This window comes from Dromaius novaehollandiae, chromosome 8 (assembly GCF_036370855.1).
Source record: "Dromaius novaehollandiae isolate bDroNov1 chromosome 8, bDroNov1.hap1, whole genome shotgun sequence".
Classification (NCBI taxonomy): Eukaryota; Metazoa; Chordata; class Aves; order Casuariiformes; family Dromaiidae; genus Dromaius; species Dromaius novaehollandiae.
The window spans coordinates 16,496,935-16,511,737 of NC_088105.1; the positions used below are offsets into that span (position 1 = coordinate 16,496,935).

Here is a 14,803-nt window from a genome sequence, read left to right on the forward strand (position 1 = left end):
GAATTTCATGAATAGCTATTCCTCCTGTTCTTATTTTTAGACTTCAAAAAGCTATATAAAGCTTGTGATGTAATTAACCAGTAGGACAGTACTTTGAGTATGGCTTTTGCACATAAATCTGTACAAGTAGGCTAGATTTTGCTTTAAAATAACATACAAAAATTGCAAATATATTTTGGTCTATTCTGTTTGATCAAAAGCTACAGAGTTCCTATGTGCTCTATAAACTGACCACTCCATGTATCCCAAACAAAACAGAAATGTTCTATTTTTAATTTTTGTGATATTCTATTTTACATGACTTTAAATACAGTGAAGATTGGAGAGAACAGATTTTATGCAACACCACGTCTTGTACAGATCATTTTACGTAGAAAAGAAATACTGACACCCACTAAAAAGCTGCTGGTGTCAAATAATCATTTATTCTGCTGTTGTTGACTTACCCCCATGTAAATGACAGCCTTAGCTATCAACAGGAAACAACTACATTCCCATAAATGCTTGAATAATTTTTGTGACATCAAAAATCTGTGTGGAACTACGTGCTTTGGGCTTTAGTGCTCTTCTCTGTCACACGTGCAACAACAATAAAGGAGGAAATATTAGTGGCATCAAGAAAGAGGGCTACTTTTTACAAACACTCTTCCCCAGCACATCAGTGGATCTTAAACTTCGTATCTGAAGTTTGGGTGGATTTCAGGATTGATGTCATATATCGTGTTCAAAAGCTTTTTCATCATGCTTTCCATGTTCTTGTGGTAGCTGCTAGTGAGGTTTCCGATCGTTTCTGTTGTTTGCTCTTCTATTTTAGCAGAGAGGTTACCATGGGAGCCCATTACCTGAAAAGCAGAAGTCCTCTGAGCAAAATAAAGGCTTATATATGACTCTATGCTCATTGCACTTGAAGGAGGCACTAAGAATTTGTCTTTATCATCCAGTATAAACATTATGCAGGCACTTCACAGTGCTTTCTAACAGTAAGGGTACGATCTAGATTAAACCGCATGCATAATAAACAGGATTAAAGGAAACTCTTCCACATGCTCATTAGCCCTGGAATCTCCCCATGTAATGCAAGCTTCCCAGCTTGTTCTGGGAACAACATTTTACACACTTTCTCTTTTATACCAGTCATTTTAATTTGCTTTCTATTTTAATGACTAGTCAACTAAATTCTATCACTAGTATGCTTTGTTTGGCCTCACTGAGAATGAACATGAACACAGCTACGGAGCAAAACATGGGGAAGCCTTCCTGAAAATGCATAATTAAAGTTTCAGAGTATTTGAAATGTCTTCAGTAGTTAGTGATGTATAACCCTCAAAAGGCCTCAGACAAGGTCTTTTAATGTTACATTTTCTTATCTGGCGAAATACCAGACAGCTTCTGGCATAGTTAATACCAGGACATTCTCTTAGAATTTAATTGACTCTAGACTAGCTGAACGTTTTAGCAAGGTTATGTTACAAGCAGATGCACACATTCCAAATCTGGGACTTCGGTCCCCTTCCTTCACTGCCCCAACATCCTATGAGTTCCTCCCTGATGGAAAAGTCCTTTTGATATAGAGAGAAAATTTTGTTTCTAGCTAAAGAATTGTGTGGGGCACATCAGGAAACTGTTCTGTATACTGATGGAGTAAGAGAGGGGTAAATAACACATTCTGCTTGTTTCTGCCTGCTTCCCTTGGGTGGACAATCAGTTGAAGCTAACCTATGATGTTAGTGAGTACCTAGACGACCACCAGAAACAAGGGGGGAGAAGTCACTAACTTTATTTTTGGTGTGATTTTATCCCAACATAGTCCTTAAAGGAAGGAAAAGCAGCAGAATTAAGATTCTTGCACAAAGCACCATTGAAATTCTGTTTATCTGTACCTGGCAATGTAGTAAGAAGTTTGTCCGCAATCCAGATGTAAAACATTTTCTGATTCGGAAGAAATTGAGGACCGACATGATTGTAAATACTGCTGAAAGATTATAGCTTTCAGTAGTAACTATTTTTAGTTTGCATTTTATATTAGCTTTTAGACAAGTTAGGAGGGCCTCATGGGGAAAAGACTGTACAGTTTGGACCATATTTATGGAGCTGAGTTTTTCCACCTGGGAAAATAACTTTCTAGAGTTCCCAGATGATTGTATGTTATCCAGCTACTAAGTACTTCTGAAAAATTTCAAGAAAAGGATTATAATTTAAAAGAGAGCCTCTGTAGATTGGGAAACTGCTTGCATGATTCATGCTAATGCAGTAATTTGAGAGAGTCGATTCTTATACTTCCACGTATTTTTATTTTCTTTCCGTTTTTCTGCTTCTGAATTTCTAGATCTTGTTCTTGTTAAAATCCAGACACTGCCCTACTTAGTCCATGATTTGTACTGACCTCGAGGGTCTATTCCTTATCAGGCTGCTACTGGTTTTATGCTAGTGTCATTCCAAAGTCTTCCAAGACTTTACATTGGTTTCAAAGCCACAAAATTCAGAATGAGGCTTCACATCTTCCAAGTTCAGTGATCACCGAATCTGGGTATCGACACCACGACCACTAGCAAAATTAACTTTAGCTCTGGCCTTAAGTTCTGTATGTTTTGAAAATAGATCTTGCTAATTGTCAAATTAATAGTTATTTTGTCTTGCTGTTGTCATTCATTCTGGACTGTTGTGGAACAACTCAGTGTGAGAAAATTTACCCCTGTATGGATATAACAACACACATTAAGAGGAGGAGTTGCATTAAACATGACTGTGATGAAGAATCAAAAATATTAGTGTCTGAATACCTGAGCCAGCAAACTGAATTGGGTATGCGGCGTCCCTCTGCCCTGGCTTAGCAGGATCTCCTGCCTGCTTTCCAGGCGCAGGTTAATAATGATGACATTTGTCTGGAGTAGATTAATGGTTGACATAATGGGGTCAAGGAATGTGAAGCAAGGCTGCAATGAGCTTGTACAACATGCTGTTTTTTGAGGAGTAACGTGTGTTCTGGCCTTCCTGTGTAAAGCATTCAGTCAACAAGCAATGGCCTTTTCATGCAGCACTAGTTTTGTTTGCGATGAGAAAATGTGAGTTCACACCAAAGCACAGGAACAATTTTTTTTTTTTTTCTCCTCAGCTGTTTTTGACCTTAAACCACAAAGTATGCCTTGACTGAAAAGGTAAACACATTTTAGAGGTGTTTTAACTTTATTTTAGTGTCAGTAAAGATCTGAAATTGTATGTATGAGACAGTTTCACCTGGCCTTGCTGTGTGACATTGTGTCTGAGGGCTGACGGTGTTTATTAGAGACTTTGTATGTATATGTGCTCCTAAGGCCTATGCTCTCTGCTGGAAAATGTTTTATAGGAATTGTGGCTGAAATGACAGTTTTGTAAAGCAGTTTTTATTTGACCTCTTTGGCTTTTTTGTTTTGTTGCTGCTTTTGCAGATATAGTTTCCCTTGGCTTTGCACAAAACAAGCGAGGAAAAAAATAAGAACAAAAAATGAAAAAGGAAGGTCACCAAGGGAAAAAAAAGAACAGTTTGTGATGAACCTTCATGAAAATACTAGAGAAAACTGCAAGATAGTGTAAATATGTAAAAATTCAGGTATGAAAATATCAGCCAGGCCACTTTTATTATGAAAATGTAGTGAAAACTCCCTACATTTGGATGATTTCAGTTCATCAAAGATGCAGCATTGTGCACAGTCAAAAGGTCAGCTAAAGTAGAGCAGTAATCAAAGGAAAGATTTTAAATCTTTGTTTTTACTGAAACATCCACCTTATTTCTACTTCCAATTTCAAGACAAGAATGAGGTCTGTCTGAAATTAAACAGAGAGCCTGAAGGTGGGCAATCTTAGTGATGTTTGAATCCAAAGTACCCGATGCAAATGCATTCCAAGCCTGTGGAAAGTCAAATTGCAGTCTGTGCGCATCACAGGGATAGTCCGTGTGGTAGGTACATTTACTCAATTTGATTAGGTTTGTGAAAGCCTCAGAGTAATGCCATTTGAAGCAATTTGTTTTACCATTGAGCACATTGACACTACAAAAGAACATGTGAGTTTCTTACTTACATTTGTTTGCTTATGCCTGAATTCCTTCTCCCTCTGTAGCCGATAACGGTCTATCTCTGCTATGGCTTCTTCTTTGGCCTGCTTCAGTCTCTTTCCCTTTCCTGAAGAGAGGGAAGAAACAGGGAGTTACTTCAGTTATTGCTGTATCCTAGAAGATGAATCCCTCTATTTCCCAGGCCATCATAATTTTATGGACAAAGTTTCAAGCAAAGTCAATAGCAGTTTTATTTGCACAGAATTGTCAGAAGAGCCCAAGTGATTTAGTGTGCTTTGATTGAAGGCGAGTCACATAAACACCTATCTTCAGAGACCACTTCCCTATGTGAAAGCACACTTCAAAATGAAAGGTTTGTTGGTTTGCTAATAACAGAAGTGTTTTTGCAACTAGACATTTTCTCATAATGCAACTGATCTTTTTTATCACAGCTTTGTGTTTAAATAAATAGCTATCTTTTCTTCATCAGCAATAGCAGCAGCGAGATAACAGATTTTAGTTGTCGCTGATTGGAAAAGACATTATTCTGTAAGATTTGCTGTATTGATTGGTTGCCAAAATCCCTTCATCCCACACCAACTGGATTCTATTTAGAGCTGGCAGATTTCCAAAATACTGCAAAGATGCATCTTAACCACTAAGGAACTGAGCTGCAACCTTCCCACTTTGTTGTCTTCTCCCCCACCTTTTTTTCCTCTCACATTTGTTAAATGCAGAGGTTAGTGATTAAGAGAAAAAGGATGTCAAAGGTATTCCTTACTAATGTGTATAAAACATGAAAGTGTTTGTAAAGTTAAAAAGTTTTTGAAATAGGAGGATGATCTATTAAGTGTCATTTTAGGCTTTAGTGCAACTAGAGCCTTCCTCCTGAAAAGGCTTGTTCACATACTTCATTTTATGTGCTGAGAATAGTTACTTTGTCCTTGGTAAAATACTAAGATTTTATAAAATCAAACCCATGTAAGGCATTGCAGGACTGGACATACAATTTATGATATTCCCTGGGTCTACTAGGGATGTTATGTATCAGATGAAAATAGAAGGTTTGATGGAAATGTGGTGCTTAAGTTTTTACAAGAAGCAAATAGTGAACGTGTCATAACCATTCAGTGGTGATGCATCTCTGTCTCTGTTTTGTATGAACTAGGTAGAGTCACATGGATCTCCACAGGACTTGGCTACACTCCTTTGTGAGGAAAAAGCCACTTTCTAACTGATGGGGCTGTAAACCTCTTGAATTTAAAGCTGACTTTATATTTGAGACTCCTGGGCTGATGCTGATCTTTTTTTTTGGGCCTCTCTCTGCTGTACAGCTAGAACTTCAAGAGTGGGAGAGGTTAAGGCTGCTCCCTTCTCTCAATGGATGCAAGGTGGAAAAAAAACCTATTGTTTATTAAATTTACTAAAGTTTAGTATCCTAATCTTTAAATTAGGATATCACAAGAATAAGACAATGAAGACTGGGCAACTGAGGCAACTGAAAAAGGCCTCTTAGTCTGAAGCATGAAATATCCTTTTATTTTATTTATTTATTTATTTGTAACCAACTGCTTGACATCATTAACTTATATGAATACTCTGGGAAGATTTTAAAAAAATCATTCAATTCAAGCATGAGAACTAAAACCAGTACCTTTTCTGAAATCCTAAGGAGCATTCTGCAACTAAACTAGAAGATGAGCATCACTATTTCTCATTTATTTTCTCCAGGCAGCTACACTGGATTGGTTCCACTTGTGCTGGACTTCTGAAATCTGATTAGATGTGACATATAGTAATCAGCTTCCCCTGGGCATGGCACCAAAGTGAACCTGGATGCTGTGAGGAAAAAACATTGGTTTTGATGTATCTGTAATTCAAGAAAACCCTGGATGCAATGCCTGATCCAGTGGTAAACTATGTGCTTGGTGGAAGGCCCATTCTGAAGTCAGTATCTGTCGCTTAGTGAGTAGAAGCAGAGAGATGGCCAACACACAAATTTCCTTTGAAAAGTCCTTGATTCCTGGACCATTTGACTCAGTGCTGTGCTTACTGTGGGATGTGAGGAGAGGTGAGGTGAGATTATGTGAAGGTTTTCTATGCAAAGGAGCAACACAGTGTGGCACTTGTTAGATTAACTGACTCTCATCATCTGGAGAATGCTTTCTTGTATAGTTAATTACATTTATCAGAGTCCATATGCCACCAGGGAGCTGTAATTATGTATAAAGGGGCAGAGAGGCTGTTTAAAAGCTAGCATGATCTTTTCCAAAGTTGGTATTTGTTTGGTAAGAGCTGATTACATCAGCCTCTATTGCTGTATTAAGTCTTGGGACCAGTGAGCACAACCGGACAGATTCATGTAAAAGCCTGACATCAGTCTGGACAACAGCATTTAGAACCAGGTTTAGGTCTATGTTTTGAAGTTCCCCTTATCCTCGCCTCTGAATTTGGAGCTCATCAGCCTTTGGTAGAGCATGCCTTCAGGAGTGGAGCTGGGAGGTGATTCTCTGAAGATGCAAGTCAGTGGAAGTGGACTGTGATGAAGCTCTGCCAATTTCACCAGCTGAGGAACTGGAGCTCAGTAGCAAATTAAATTATTTCAAAATCAGTTGGATTTTAATTTCAAATTCCATCTGGGGGGCCATCTGTAGTAAATATGTTGCATATTTTGGCCACCAGATAGATAGATAAATCCATGTAAAATGCACACAATAGAATGAGATTCTATAAAACAACAGTTCATCTGCCCCTGACAATGTAGCTAGCGAAGCAAAAAAATATATATATACATGCATGTCAGTTCTTGACAGTGCACTGGAGTAAGCACCGTACATAGGGTGTTGCTATAGGGTGGCAGCCATTTCATCTTTCCATGATGCCTTTAGGACTGGCACAGCAGGAACCTGCTGCTTCCTATTTAATTAAGTGGAAAAGCTGTGAGTAAATTACTGCTAGTTCAACAATGTTGTGGACAGAATCAGCAACTGCCAACATATGTGATAGTACATATGCTGCACCTGATTAAGTTAAGCAGAAACTAGAGCTTAACCTGCTGTTTCACTAGAGGCACACCAAAATTAATTAATCAGCCTGTTATTAACCGCTTGTCTGCTACCTTAGTTGTACAATAGAGGATTGCCTTTTCAAAGGCTTGCTGAGCATTTGGGCTGGATTCTCTGCACCAGCACAGCCGAGTTGGAATCAAGCCATACGTAAGGGTGGCAGAGCGCTGAAATTCAGCCAAGATCACGTAAAAGGAGGGCTAGAAATATATGAAGATGGGTGAACCAACCTGACCACGAGAAATTTATTCTAGGGTCAGAAAAGTGAGGTACAGAAAGGTGCAACTTTGAATTTTGCACCAAAGGGCATACTGGGGACACCTGCTTTGATTCTGCCTATTCCTCTCCATCTTAGATTTTGTCTTACCTAACCAGTGGGGAAACACTGTTAGCATAGGGAAAAGTTATATTCATCTTAATGGCTATTTCTGTGATGGTAGTGAACTAGCTCTAGTTAGATCCTAAAGAACTTTGAGTTTTTTAGGCTATTGGTAATTTTTTAGACCTTGCAAGGAAAAGAGAGTAGAAATCAAATATTTCTGAAAAAGTTGTGTTCTATTTTGCTCAAACACTAAGTTATCTTACTTTCCAAAAATTGCTTTGCTAAAATTTGGTTTTCTGTTTACAAATGTATCATCCAGGCTACACTTCTTCATAGAAATCATGTCATTCAAATAAAGTTGCCAAAAAATAATCAATTTTTACTTTAAATAGGGCCATTTCAGTTGTCTTCAAGAGTGTTAAATTGTCTGCAGAATGGGATTTCAGAATGCTCATTTTGAGAAGATTATTTTCTGAAGTTAAAAAAGTACAATAGAAGCAGGTGATCAGTATATATAGCTTTTTCACTGGGTAAGATATGTCCTGGATATTATCCAAGAGAGAGCCAAGCATATAAGTTCATTTATAATATCTTATTTTGTTTAATGTTTGTTTGTTAACTAATTTCCTGAAAGCTTTAATCTGAGTGGGTTTTTTTGTTTTTTGTTTTTTGGGTTTTTTTTTTTTTTTTTTTTTGACACTAGAAATCAAGCCAAGACATGAAAACCTATAGGAAACCAAATTTTGCTCAATCCAGTGTTCATCACAAATCTGTTTCCCTTGTTTTACCCAAAAGTATTTTCAGGAATTGACATCATGGCTCTGACAATGCTCATTTATTTCTGGGATCTAAGTTATGCTTAAAGAAAACATAAGAGCCAAAGTAGTGCAGTGTATAAAAGGAGGAGAGGATCACAGGCTGTTTTGTTTCATTTTTAATCAATTCGATAGTTTCAGCCTTGCCTACGTGCATTTACCAAAAAACTACTAATAATTTTTCAGGTATAATTGACATCAGCCAACGATACAGTAAAGATACTGCAAGCTAGGATAAAGAGTATTGACCAAGAAGCTTGAAAAAGCATATACAGAGGAGTTTTATCAAAGTATTTTTGCTTTGCTTCATGTCTATAAATAGTATTTTATTTATTGGTTAATTTTTCAGATATCTAAAGTGGATTTTGCATTACAAACAGCTGTGTATATGTCAGGAAAAAAATGGGCCTGTTCATATACAATATTCTGTGTGTGTTCATGCTAAATTTTGATCTGGTTATGTGAATATCTATCAATAACACTATGGGTTTTGCAAGGATTTTGCCTGAGGGTAGTTTTGATAATCACATTTCCTTGAGAATGACTTGCCCTGGTCATGTCCTGGTAATGATTTACCTTTCATTCCTCTTTTATTTAAACGTAAATAGAATAGACTGACTCATCAATATAGCTGTGCTGTGCAAAGATTGTTTGCAGTGGTAAAGGAGATGGTATTTACAGTTTAACAGGGAAAGGAATGCGCAAGTAGGGACTGGACAAGTTCCTTGTTTTCACTTGCAACCAAGACAAGTAGTTCTCCAGGCCCTGAGCAGAATCTGCTGATTTGAACTGGTACTAATTGGCTTTGAGCTGGTGTTGCTTGAGGTGAAGCAGCATATTCCTGTCTTGTTTCTCAAAATTCTGGGTGCATAGGTTAACTAATTATATTGCATATATCGGCTGATTGCGTTTCAGGTATTTGCTTTTATTTTAGTTCTTGCATTTAGTCAGAGACAAACTATGCACTCCTTTATGTTGATCTAAATGCAGAATAACTCTAGGTAAAAGACCTGAAGTTGTTCTGACTTGGCACTGAAAAAAAAATCCCATTTGCCCTTGTCCCACGTTATTTAAGCTATGCTGGTATAGTTAGGTATCTAATGTGGCATAGTGACATTGCTATGACAAGCAGCATGGACAAACGTGGAAGACTTCTGCCAGTATAATAATGTCAGTTTGGCATATGAGAGCAGAGGCAATTATACCAAAAAGAATGATTAATATGGAACTTGCATAATTTGGGGAAATACTATAAGCAAAATCTCTCTCCTTTTTTTTTTTTCTTTTTTTTTGTAGGTTCACTGAAAGACTCATGTAATTTCGAGTATAATATAGATTGTCTTGGTAAAAGTTTTTTCCCTAGCTTCAATGGAATTTTCTTTATTTCAGTTTGTGCCCTTTGCCTTTGTCATTTCACTGAAAACTGAGAAGAGTCTGGCTCCATCTTCTTTACTCACAGGTATTTATTTTCTAAGTATCTATCAGGAATATATATTTTGCTTACTTAATTTTTCTGAAGGAGAAAAGTATATTTAGCTTTAGAAGTAATAGAGAAGGAACTCATACTAATGAAATAATTTTACTTTATTCACTGATAGCAAAATATTTAATACCTGGCTTTCTGTAGCTGCTGAGTAACTCTTACCTCAGTATGGCAACACTGGTGGTTGTAGGCAGTGGTTTAATTCAGGTTTCTGGTTCAGAGGGGTTTGGAAGATACTGTATTCATAAGAAGCTCATCACAAGTGCTGTGTTTGGGTCTGAGGGTGATGACAGAAGAGTGCATTTTTGTGCAGAGTAGAGTAATACACCTGTAACCTCATGTTTGGATTCAGCAAGACACTCATCTTCTGCCACTACTTTTATGTTTATCTATATAATGGTATTTTTTATAAAACTTCTTTTTAACTGGCTATTGAAAAAGCAAAACCCTGCAAAGCAAACACAAGGGGTAACCAACATCAAGCTATCATAGCTGCAGACCAGACTCTCCTTTTCTCCATTTAGGGCTGGATGGTGCCTGCCCAGATCATATGCTTTCTCGCTTCTTGCCCTGGGGAACAACACATTGCCACTGACCTAAATGAGGAGCAAAGAGCAATCCCACCAAGAGCACCTCATCTGACTGTGTAAGGTTTGAATCACTCCCAACTTATTCCTTGCTTTCTTGCTTTCAGACTGGGAGCAGCAGCTTTCTATTGTGAGCCTTTGGTTTTATGAAGATCAGAGAGTGTCTTCTCATTCTGTTGTCTTTTCCATGGCTGCAAGACATAGTGGCTAGATGCTTAGAGAAGGGTTGTTGCCCTTCCACTTTTTTCTGTGTGCTGTACAAATTAATACATCATGCTCATAATTCATGAATACATAGTGATGCTGATTTGTATGTAGAAGGGATATAGAGACTACACAAATAATTATTTTTGTTTAGCTTCTGTTTTTCCCTGGAAAACAAAATATATTTCTTCATCAAACTCTTGCTGCACATGACATCATCTTCACGCATTTTAGTTGAGGCCTGTAGGACAACATTAAGTTTCCCTGCTTCTGTCTTCTAAATCAAGATCACCCTGTGAAAAAGTATTAATGTTTCCCTGCAAATGCAGCTCAGTGACTCATGTGGTTCATACCTATTTCAGGAGAATATGATCATCATATTTTTGCATTAAATCACTGGGAGATGAATGCAGAAAATGAAGGTAAGAAAAATAGACAATGGAAATGCTCTACTAACAGAACTATTTCTTCCATTTAAATTGTTAGCAGATACAGCTAGAACATTTTTGGGGGATATTGCCTTCATTTTTTTATTTGTTACTATTACTTTTTGCTTATAGTTGACTAGAATAAAACTGTTTGAATTATTGTTCTTGGTATTTACATATGCTTTACTCTGGGTATTTAGGCATTCAGCAAATGTGAGTTTGTTTTAAATTGAACATTTAATCACTTGCTGATTGCATGTGCCATGTTAGGCTTATAGGAATGACCTGTCACAGTACTGACAATTCCTTTGACTGTACTGTGACTTTGATGATTATTGTTATCTTGAAGTCTCCATTTGTTTGCATATTTTTTTTTTGAAGACCAACTGACATTAAAAGGTAAATTCCTAGTTTTCACAAGTAAAGAGGAACACGGAAAATTTTCAATACGGCCTAAGAAAAAGCAATACAGAGTTTGGAGTCTGGTTCTCTACAGCTGGCAGCCAGAGGTGTGTAGGCTCCTAGTTTAAGTGCCTAAAGACAGTTGTAGTGTCATTATGGGAACAGGAATAAAGCAAGGATAAAGATAGCTGACAGGATAAATATAACAAAGAAAACTTTGTTTAATATAATAAGGTACGCAGACACAGGTGCACACACACAGACACAGGCACATACGCAGATACAGAAAGAATATTAAGCAAACTATGAACCTTCAGGTTTGGTTAAATGCCCGCTGCAGTCACAACAGAATACTAATGTAAGTGAGAGGGAAGTGGTACAGAAAAAAGAATAGGGGTGGCAAATGTGTTATATGTACAGATGAAATAATGCTTTTTTTCTGTGGAACACTGTATTTCTAGAGAGTTTACAGTAGAAGAATACAACAGAACCAGGCCAGATACTTACTTTTTTTGGCTTCTTCCAGTTTGTCTTTGGCACGTTTTTCTGCCTGCAAAAGCTGCTGGATTCCTTGAGACTGGCTGGTCATGCTGATTTCTTGAGTGTGCTTCTGCAATAACTGGAGCTCTGAGAGGGTTTTATATAGCTGCCAGACTCTTACACGTGCATTTTGCTTTATCAGTTATTACAACAGCCTTCCAGACTGCACCAAGCCAGCCTGCTCTATCCAGATTACTGCTGGCAGTAAGACCTGCTAGTGTGATCAGGAGAAACACATCAACTAGTTCTAAAGTGACATTCTCTCCTCCCCAGGCTCACCGAAAAGGTGAAGTGTCTAATTAACACATTGGGAAAAGAAGAGAATAACACTCCAAATGGCTTATAGGATCATTGAGAAATATATATATGTATATTTAACTTCTGTTGCTGGAGTGGATTTTAGTTACTCTCGTCAGACCAACTGAGAACAAAAATAACTTTGTTTCTTGAAATTTTCTTTTGATGAAACTTCCCATAAATATGAAGAATCAGATTCAGATGGTCAACAAAGAGTTTTGATTGAACACAGTGAACTGATTGTAGACTTCTATTTGCTGTTACTTCTTGACATTATTCGTTAGGGTTTCTTAATTAAAAAAAATCTTCATTGGAAATTAATTAATCAGGGACTTAAGTTTAAGTAAGCATCTGGTGCTTGGTGTGCTTTGTGTTGAAATCTGCCCCTCAGCCAGAAGGGAGATGAGTGCTGTGGCAGATAGCTGCAGGATTTAGCCCTAACATCCATCCCCTGGGGAAGGCGTATTTGTTGGTCTAGGTCTTACTTTTGATATAGACAAACATATACAATAGTCAAATGTGTGAGTGTGGCTGTAGATGAACATCTGGCTTCCTATAGTGAGAGACAGTGTCTTGTGAGCTACCTCATGAATGATCAGCACACACGTATTTGGAGTGCTTGTAAAAACCAAATCTCCCTGTCAAAGGTACTTTGGCCATTAAACAGGGAAGCAGGAGGGGAACATTTCAAGATTCATAATTAAAATAGATTTTTAATATAGTTCTTGGCATGAGTAAAGCATGTTCGTTGCAAGTTCTTCTGACTCAGCTGTGTAAGGACCAGAAATCACTTGAACCGCTGATATACCCGGGTTTTTTTGGCTGCAGTTATCATTTCTCTGGTGTTCTCTGCTATTGGCCGTGGCCGTAAGGGCTTTTCTGATGCTTCCTAGGCAGCTGTTGTGTACAACTCGCTTGCTTCAAGGCTTATCTGACCCCTGTGAAGAAATGTGTACTGGTGTTATGAAGGCTTTGGTGTTTGCCAGTGGCTGCAGGCTTGAGGGAAAGCACGAGAAGCCTCTGCCCTGTGACCCTCTGCAGTTGCACCTGAACAACAGAGCGCAGCACTGAGACTTTGGGAAGGCGGCGGTTTCCTTGCCCTGCTTGGGACTCTGGGGAGTCTGACCCCATGCTCAGTCTCACTGTTGGGAAGGCGCCTGTTCTCATCACCTATCGCTCACTGAGTTTTTTCCTTCACCCAAAACCCATGCGAGATGGCTACCCATGTCCGACACTGAAACTACAGATCTAGTCTAGTTGCAAGAGAGCTGACTTGGCACTGTCTTTAGAAAATTTTAATATATAGCTTTGAAGTTCATTTTATTCAGAAATAAAAAGGAAACGATGATCAGCTCTACAAAAAATGTACAAACTGTAGGGTTAGGAAGCCTGTTGTGCCCCTGGGGCTAAGCTCCAAATGACCTGACCAGCCATAAAAAGCGGAAGTGGAAAACGAAAGTAAAAAATGAAGTGCTCTGGTTTACTTGGGGCAGGAAACTTGGGCTTAGAACTTTAAAGGAAAAGTTACTTAAAAATTAAATAAGAAGCAGAAATGTTGTCAGACTTATCTCAGACATCAAAAGTATATTGAAGGCAAAGGGCCCTGTCAAGCAAATCTCTGTGCTGCAAGAAATGTTACCAAACAGCTGGCGAATTAAACTGCGGTACAGTTTCAGGGCTTAAGTAAAACCATCAGGGACCATGCCCCTTGATTTTCCAAACAGTTATCAATGCTGTTACATTGTTACAATGTTACATTGATCTTAGTAATGCTGTAAATTTTCATATTTACAATCTGTAAATTTTAATATTTCACGGAGTGTTTTATATGATTTTTTTAAGGAAAAAATCCACCGTTCAACAGATTATAGCATTCTTCCATTGTTCAAAAATGCATATATTTCTCAAGCAGATCAGTTGAGCTGCGGAGTCAGATTTCACAAATTTCAATGTTTTTCTGAATCAAACCCCTCAATTTTTAATTTTCCCTGTAGTTTATTCATATACAAGGAAGCATAACTGTGAACTTTTCAGTCGCATCTTTGCAGCAGTTCTCTTGCTCTGCAGGCCAGTGGAAGAGGCGTGTGCATGGGCACGCCACGCTGGCACCCGTTGCCACATCAGACAGGTACTGCAATGTCTGCAGAGAGGAAGACGATCATTAATTTTGGCTGGTGTTCATACACGTTTTTTTAGGCTCCATACTAAGTGCTGCTGTTTAGAGCTAATCTCCAGGCTTGTCTGATGATGATGGGTGGTGATCTCAGACAATTTTGATGTGGCACCTCTGTGTATTCCACTTTGGATAATTCATTAAAATAAAGTAGGCTAAACCACCAACTAACCAAACAGACTCCTACTTCATCAGGCAAGCTAATGAGAAACTTCTGTGCTGCAGTCACTGGCTTTCTTTCCAAGTTGGAGAGGGCTCCAGAGTCTTTTAATTAAAGAAGAGAAGCTGATGTGACGACTGGTGAGGGGAAGAAGTATTTGCAAAGGGAGATGGGGTAAAGAGAAGACTTTCCAAAGACAAGTCCCTTTCCTTCACAGCAGTTGTCTTTTCATCTAGCTGTCGTGGCCTCCTGAATTGCCTGTAGCCTTTCCTGGTTATTCCTGCTGACAGAAGGGGA

At 38.3% G+C, this 14,803-nt stretch overlaps 1 protein-coding gene and 1 long non-coding RNA gene across 2 annotated transcripts; one reads left to right on the forward strand and one right to left on the reverse strand.

The window, feature by feature from the left end:
• Positions 1–403: 403 nt before the first annotated feature.
• Positions 404–11,996, reverse strand: ATP6V1G3 (ATPase H+ transporting V1 subunit G3). The gene is made up of 3 exons (XM_026118439.2): positions 11,844–11,996; positions 4,057–4,157; positions 404–842 (listed from the first exon to the last, which is right to left on the reverse strand). Exons 1-3 carry the CDS (start codon positions 11,923–11,925, stop codon positions 669–671), a joined length of 357 nt encoding a protein of 118 aa, XP_025974224.1. The 5' UTR covers positions 11,926–11,996; the 3' UTR covers positions 404–668.
• Positions 9,341–13,268, forward strand: LOC112994235 (uncharacterized). The gene is made up of 5 exons (XR_003261901.2): positions 9,341–9,402; positions 9,622–9,691; positions 10,240–10,361; positions 10,869–10,928; positions 13,067–13,268. It is a non-coding gene; the product is annotated as an uncharacterized LOC112994235 (long non-coding RNA).
• The last annotated feature ends 1,535 nt before the right edge of the window (positions 13,269–14,803 follow it).